This window comes from Chaetura pelagica, unplaced genomic scaffold (assembly GCF_000747805.2).
Source record: "Chaetura pelagica isolate M959 unplaced genomic scaffold, ChaPel_1.0 scaffold775, whole genome shotgun sequence".
NCBI lineage: Eukaryota > Metazoa > Chordata > Aves > Apodiformes > Apodidae > Chaetura > Chaetura pelagica.
In genome coordinates, this window is record NW_009953204.1 from 663619 (window position 1) to 671034 (window position 7416).

At 52.3% G+C, this 7416-nt stretch overlaps 1 protein-coding gene across 1 annotated transcript in view; it reads right to left on the reverse strand.

Moving 5' to 3' along the window:
• Positions 1 to 2600: 2600 nt before the first annotated feature.
• COLCA2 (colorectal cancer associated 2) overlaps positions 2601 to 7416 on the reverse strand; it is a 9165-nt gene continuing 4349 nt past the window's right edge. The window contains exons 2-4 of the mRNA XM_009997432.1: positions 6729 to 6850; positions 3402 to 3628; positions 2601 to 2933 (exon numbers count right to left, since the gene is read on the reverse strand). Coding sequence (XP_009995734.1) covers positions 2601 to 2933; positions 3402 to 3628; positions 6729 to 6850 — 682 coding nt within the window. The remainder of the gene's footprint in view (positions 2934 to 3401; positions 3629 to 6728; positions 6851 to 7416) is intronic.

Sequence of the window (7416 nt, forward strand, 5' to 3'; positions counted from 1 at the left end):
CCCCCCTTCTCTCTCCTCTCCTCTCCTCTCCTCTCCTCTCCTCTCCTCTCCTCTCCTCTCCTCTTCTCTCTTCTCTTCTCTTCTCTTCTCTTCTCTTCTCTTCTCTTCTCTTCTCTTCTCTTCTTTCCCCTCTTCTCTCCCCTCTTCTCTCCCCTCTCCCCTCTCCTCTCCCCTCCCCTCTCTCAGGAGATGCTGTTCCCACTGCCAGCTGCACAGCCCTGTGCCTCAATGCACTGATAACTGTGCCAGCTGCTGATAACGTGTTAGCTTGAGGTACCTGCCTGGTGTGGAGGTGAGAGAAACCTGGTGGGACTGTGACCCTTCCCTGCTGGCCCTGCTGTGCAGACTGGGATACCCTTGACCTGGCTGCAGGATGTGTTAATAGGAGGTTAATGTGAGTGCTCTACTTGGCTGCTTACACAGCATTTTCACATGCTTGTTCCTTTGAGAACACCCCATCTCACCTGCCAGCCCATGGGGAGGATGTGGTCATCCCATTTTCCCTAGAAGCCTCAAGTCTCTTGTCTCAACCTCCTCTCCTCGTGGCTCTTTTGTGGTGCTGACAAGGGGCTTGGACATGGGGCTGAAGCTGTGCCCACTCCTCAGGAAACAGGAGCAGCCAGCACTGAGCCAGCTGTGGAGCAGGAGGGGGCAGGAGAAGTGTAACTGCAGGGTCCTGAGATAAGGATTTGAGACTCAGGGGCTGAAGATCTCAAATCCTGAAACTCAGAGGCTGAAGCACCACTAAAATGACACCTCATGGAGTGTCCCTGCCCAGGGATAATCACACCTGTACCTGCAGCAAAGATCCAGCTGTGAACTCCCTTTCTGGGACCAGCTCTGAGATGAACAGGGGAGACAGGAAGATATTATCTAAAGTTGTCAAAGTATTTTCAATGAAGTTTTGGAATACAAAGCTGCTAACTTATATCAGGTAAAAGAACTGAGTGTTGGAAAGACAAAGTATCTTCGTGTTGCCTCCTTGTCTAGCAGGGCAGAAATGAAATGTCCTGTCCAGGGAGCTGGACTGGGCATGGCCAAAAATGCCATTTTTATCTCATAGAGAACCTGAAGAGAAGAGAACCCTGGAGGGTACCTGCATGGGAGGTAACAGCTCTGTGTGCTGATGGAGGTGGGGAGAGAAGGTTGAAATAACTGGCACTAGATATTTATTCTTTTTAAGTCTCATTTGAAAAAAACCACACATTTGTCTTAGTTCTTCCTAGATTTCACAGGCTGAGAAATATTGGTTAGTTTTTTGGTAGAGTGAAGGAAACAAATCTTGTGCAGCCTGGGCTGGTGGGAGGTGTCCCTGCTCATGGCAGGGAGGTTGGAACGTGATGATCTTGAAGGTCCCTTCCAACCTTCACCATTTCATGATTCCATGACAAACCTCTGTGTTTGCCAGCCCGGGGTGTGTGTCTGTTGCACCCTGGGCCACGTGGATAATTTGGGCTCTGGGGAGAGGAAAGCTCTTCAGTTAACTGTGGAAAGGTTTGGAGGAGGAGGTGAGCACACAGCTGGTGGAATTAGCTATTGGTCTGCACTGGTGTAAGTTAGGGTTATTGGGTTTGTTGGGGTTTTTTTTCTCCATTTGTCTTTGGCTTCATTTGGAGAGATGTTTTTTCTTTGCAGTCTGGGTGCTCAGCAGAGCAACTGGCCCCCCAGGTGCTGTGACAAGGAGGTGGGAGAGCCTCAGAGAGCCTGGGTTTGTGCAAGAAACAGGGAATCCTCAGGTAGGGTAATTTTCCCATAATCTACTTATTAAAAAATTTAAAAAAGGGGGATAGTAACTCAGCTCCTGTTCAGGTGCTGAAAGGTCCAGACAACCTGATGATCAGCAGAGCAAACTGCACAAAGAGCTGCCAAACTCCACTTGCCTCTCACTGCAGCAGCCAAAGAAGTTTGGCCCTGAATTCAACCTCTGCAGGCCTGGAGGGGCCTTTTTGGCACAGGATCCTTGGGCTGGGCCCTGAGCCTGCCTGGAAAAAGTTTTCCTTTCCTGCAAGAACTGCTAGAGAACATCAGCAGGGCAGGCTGGGCAGAGCAGGGGCTGAGAAACTGCAGAGCTCAGAGCAGGAGGGTGCAGGGGCTTCTCTCTGGGGAGTGTGCTGGGTGCTGAAGTACCCAGAGACTTGTGACCTGCTGGAAATGTGAGACCTCTCATGCTGCTGAGCAGGTTGCTGAGCATCCCTCTCCCTCACCTTCATGAGAACAGGGCCTGGATCATTAGCAGAAGACTTTTAGCATATGGGGAATGAAGAGGCTTCGGCATGAGTATCAAATTATTTATTTGTATCAAAAAGAGCTGGTTTAATGACATGTGTTTGGTAGAGCAGCTTAGGATTCCTTTAAAAACAAAAAGAAAAAAAAAAAAAACACCAACAAAACCAAAACCCAAAGAACCCCAAACCCACCCCAACAACCAACAAAACACCCCTGCCCATGACAGGCAGGAGGATTCATGTAGTGACAGCGTCGAGTAGCAAACGTGTGAGTAGTGAAGAACAAAGTGGACTCTTTAGGCAGCACAACTTTGCATAGTTCATGGGCAATTAATCTGATTTGGCTACAGTGGATGTGGAAAACCACAGTCCTCATTAGCTGTAGCAGATGTCACAGTTCCTATCCCTTCTGAAGAAGTCCTCAGCCATGGCCATGGGGGGCAGGTAGTCCATGCAGTCTGTGCTGGGGAAGTACTGGGGGACCCTGTTGTCCCCGTGCTGGGAACCACAGGCTGTGCAGCAGCAGGGAGGCTGGGGATAAGGGGAAGGGGCATGGCAGGACCACTCCTCCCCAGGGCAGCCATAGGTCTTGGTGTCCAGGGCAGATGGGGGGCTGTGGGTCAGCGGGGTGAAAGGAGACAGCTGAGGAGGAGAGCAGCTGTGGTTGAGGGGGCTGGAGAGCTCAGCTGAGCTGGGGGAGCCAGGAGCCTGGAGTGGGAGAAGGAAGAAAAAAAACACACAGGGGGCATTTCAGGGTGTCATTTGGGGAAATGTGGACAAGCTCTTGGAATTCCAGTGGTGCTGCCTTTCTCTGGCTACCCAGGGAGATGGTTTGGCCCTCGGAGGCTTAAACCCAAGAGGCAGTTCCTGTGACATCCGTGTTCACAGGGAGCCCCTCTGTGAGTTAGAGGGCTGAGCTGCTCTGTGCAGAAAATCTCCAGGATCTGGAGAAGGGCCCTGCCCTATTCTGCAGCCTCTCTCTAGGGCTGACTGGGTCTCCCCATCCTCTCTTCCCAAAGGGAAAACCAGTCAGGTTTGCTGTGGCTGCACCCCATGCCCTTATGAGCAGCCACATTCCCAAATCAACTGGCTGCTCTTGTGCCCCAGGATGTGACTCCCTTCCCCACCTTTCATCTGAGTCCACCTGTGGCTGCCCCCCTGGGACACAAATCTTACCAGGCCCTGGTTAAAGCAGAGTGGGACTGGCTGGAATGCATCTGAGGTGTAGTGTGAGGATGTCTGGAAGGTGCTGAAGGCTGGATCTAGGGCTGCATCTGGCTGAAGGCAGGACTCGACCAGCTGCTCCAGGTAGCCAGGGCTCTCTTCACAGGAGAGGCAATTTGAAAACTGCCATGATGGACAGTAGTTGGGAACAGAAGAGATGGGTTCTGCATCAAAAGGTGCTAGGAGAGAAGGTAGAGCAGATTATGCAGCAGCTGTGTCCAGGTGTTGCCTCAGACCAGGTTTCAGTACCTTCATAGGTTCAGGAGCCCTATGGATTTACACAAGGAAGTTCAGGATGAATTTTCAGGGAAGAAGACACCAGGAATAAGATGCTCAAAAGCATGTAAATAACTTGAGAACTTTAGTCTCCTTGGACAGCTCCAAAGCTCTTTAAGGACTGCTGGAAACTCTTCTGGCTCCAACCACTTTGGACACGGACCCAGCTGGAAACTCCCTCAGACTCTTGACCCTTTGGCCTCCCTTGAAATGTCAACTGTTTACAGACCTAGGAGCTTGCCATGCCCTGATTTGTGCTTCCCAGCCTGGCCGGTGGCTGCTGCCTTTGCCTTCCCCAGCTCCAGATGCAGGGCAGCTGCATCTGCAGGAAGAAGGGGCCAAGAGAAGAATAATTTGCTCTTTCCATCCTCCAAACAGCCAACCAGGAGAGCAACTTCTGAGCAGGCAACATGGAGCAAGTCAGTGCTAATGGGGCAATAATACTGGACAAAATGTCAGTTCCCAGCAAGCTGGGTGGTCAGTGTGAGTGGTCAGGCTGACTGTGCTGGCTGGGGGGTGGGAGGTCCCATCAGAGCTGACTTTTCAGTATGAATCTGTTGATTAAGGTTTAAAGCAAAGCCCTGCACAGCCCTGGGTGGGGGGTGGAACTGCCCAGGGGTAGAGAGTCACTCAGCCACAGCTGCAGGTTGGACGGGGCATGTTTAGCTGGACGTGGGCAGGAAGTGAGAAGCACCCAAAATACATAAACAGGTGGAGACTTTCCAGCCTGGAAAAGCTTTTGGTATGTCTCACATTTCTGTATTAACATAAGCAAATTGATTCCCAAATATTGATGGTTTGATCATTTCCTTTTTTATATAATGCACATATTCACACCTGCCCAGCCTTTTGGGTGCCTCTGCTTTGGCTGCAGGGAAATGGAAGGATCTGTAAGACCAAAGTGCTGTTCCCCCCACCCCTTTCCCCCTGGATATTCACATACAGGAGGAAGAAACGGTGTTGCTGAAAACCTGACACTCCTCTCCTTCCTATGGATGCTGCCAGGAGAGGGAGAACAACCAACTCTGCTGGAGCTCAGCAAAGTTCCCCAGGGCAACCTGAGTCTCTTGGACCCGCAGGAGGTGATGCCAGCGCTGCTGTTCCCTAGGGGATGAGCATCCCTTCCTGAAGGGGGGAAATAAACGGCACAGATGAGAACCTGTGAGCTCCTGAGCTGTGTAATGTGTACCCTGCTGGCCCCACGGCATCCTCATCTGCATTTCATGGGCTCCTTTCAGGTGCTGATTGGCTGCGTTGCCGGTTATCGGGTAGTGCCTGCCTGGAGCAAGGGCTGGGAAGGATCTGGGCTGAGGGGGATGGAAATTTGGAAGGGGGTGGGAAGGGACATGTGGATGGGCTTTGTACCAACCTGGGTGAGGAGGAGACACGGACTCTGAGAACTGGATGCTGCTGCTGCCCCAGGAAACCTGACCAAAGAGAAGGGAAGAGAAGGGGTTGTAGGCGCTGTAACAGGGGAACGGGTTTCTCCAGGCTGAGGTAAGAGAGGATCTCGTTTCAACCTACTCGTGTAAACCTTATTTTCCTCATGGATGTGACATGGAAAACTTCCCTAGCATTGACAGAACCGGACTGATGTGTCCAACACGATTTTTCCCTGAGCTTGGAGCAGCACTGGAGGAGCCCCAGGCTGGGACAAAGCCCTTGGGTCAGCACCTGCCTGGGGAGCTCTTCCTGCTGTGCTGGTGCTGCTGGTACAGCAGGGATGTGGCTGCCTCTGAACCTCACACCTGCCCATTTCTAGGACCAGGAGTTCCATATCCCAAAGAATCTGTTGGGATCAATATGGCTGAGATTAACAAATGGCAACAACACCTCTCGAGAGGTGACTAAAGGCACCTGCAGGTGTCCCCATGGCTGGGCACCAGCCTGGGCTGCTGGGCTGGGTGCTGGTGCCAGCTGAGGAGCAGCTCTGCCACCCCTCCCAGCCCTGCCACAGCTGTGTGCCCCTGGGAGAGGGGACAGCCTCCTTCCCTGAGGGATGCTGGAAGCTGAAGGGAGCAGCTCTGCCTGTCCCAGCGACCTGACCTGCCCCGGAGGGGAGAAACCCACCCCCAAAACAACCAGAGCTTGATGCTTGTTTGTGACCAGGATTTTACTCTGCAAATACAAACACTGTTTGGTTTGGGGTTTGCTTTTTTTGTTTTGTTTGTTTTTCCTCAGTTTTAATCCATACAGACTCCCACTTAGTTTCCTTTATTTAAAATGCTCTTGAGTTAGCAGCTCATTTCCCTCACAACAACTTCCTAGCACATCCCCATTCATTTGGTTCATTAAATTGTGGCTACTTGGGGCTGGAAGGACTATCCCTCTTCTCTTTGGCTGCAGACGTGTACCAAGGCAGACAGAGCCAAGCCCCTGGCAGCAGGACTTTTCAAGTGTGGTGGTTTCCAGCACCCAGAGGCAGCTGATCCTGCCAACCCTCCCCTCTGAGGCCTCTCCAGGACAACACACACCTTTGGCAGATCACTCAGGTAACCTGCTGCGCTGCCACTTCTCACTCCTTTCCTGCGTGGGCGACTCCAGGGCTGTGTAAAGTGGCTGTGGGAAGCACAAACCAGTTCCACACAGCCCTGGGATGCTTGGCTGCAAGGGGGAGGCTGCAGGGCAGGGGTGACCCAGCATTTCCAGAGCCCAGCACTTTGGTGCAACGTTCACCCGGGGCTCTGTGAGTCCCATCCTGCTCCAACAACACTTCTAATCAAAATATCCGAGTGTGGTTGACTGAGTTCATGTCTCCAGTGATTTCCAGTACCACCTCCCAGCCCCATCCCTTCTAAAGGAGGGGATGGAGAGCTCTGTGTGTGTGTGTGTGTGCTACTCTCTCACTCCTCCAGGCTTTGTAGGAGCCCTCCAGCTCCAGCCACTCTAGAGATTTGCATAAAGAGGCTGGTAAATCATTACTTCTTCCTGGTTCGTGACAGCTTGGCAAAAAAAAAAGGGTTCAGAGAGAAGAGACAAAGCAGCCAGCAGGACATTTGTTACTTGCCGTCGCAGCCGTCGCTGCCTGTCGTGCTCTTCTCTGCTGCAGTAGCTCCTTGACTGTGATCTTCACTCTAACCCCTTGGTACACCTTGGGCTTTCCTGAAAGAAGGTGTGGGGAAACACTTCACAAGCTGGGAGACTCCCAGAGCACGTTCAGCAAATCCAGTCTCTTTCCAGACTCATTCTACACTGAGTTAACAGAGGATTAACTCTGTTAAGTCAGTTGTAGTCACAGTTTACAACCCTCTTTAACATTTCCTATCCAAGCTTGTGACCAGCAGGCATTTATTTAAAAGTTGGCATTGATTTTTGTTCCATGTTGTAATCATACACATTTTATTCTGTCTCCTTCTTCCCCCCCTTCCCAGCTCTGGTCTGCACAGGTGGATGGACAGGGCTGGAGGCTCCACCACCAGCACCTTAAAGACAATTAGCAGGTGAGGTGTGGACACACCAGTAAGTCAGGGGTAGCCCCCACCCCCAGCTCCTGTGGCAGAGCCCTGTGCCCCCAGGGACCCTCCTGTGCCAGCACCCCCAGGCCCTGGATGAAGCTTGGAGGGCAGAGCAGGGCAGGGCACAGCCAGCTGGGGGAACTGTGGGTGGTGGGATCAACCTGGGGGTCAGGCAGTGGGGTGGGCAGGGGCAGGGTGGGGAGGGTGAGCTGGGGGTCAGGATCAGGGTGGGCTGG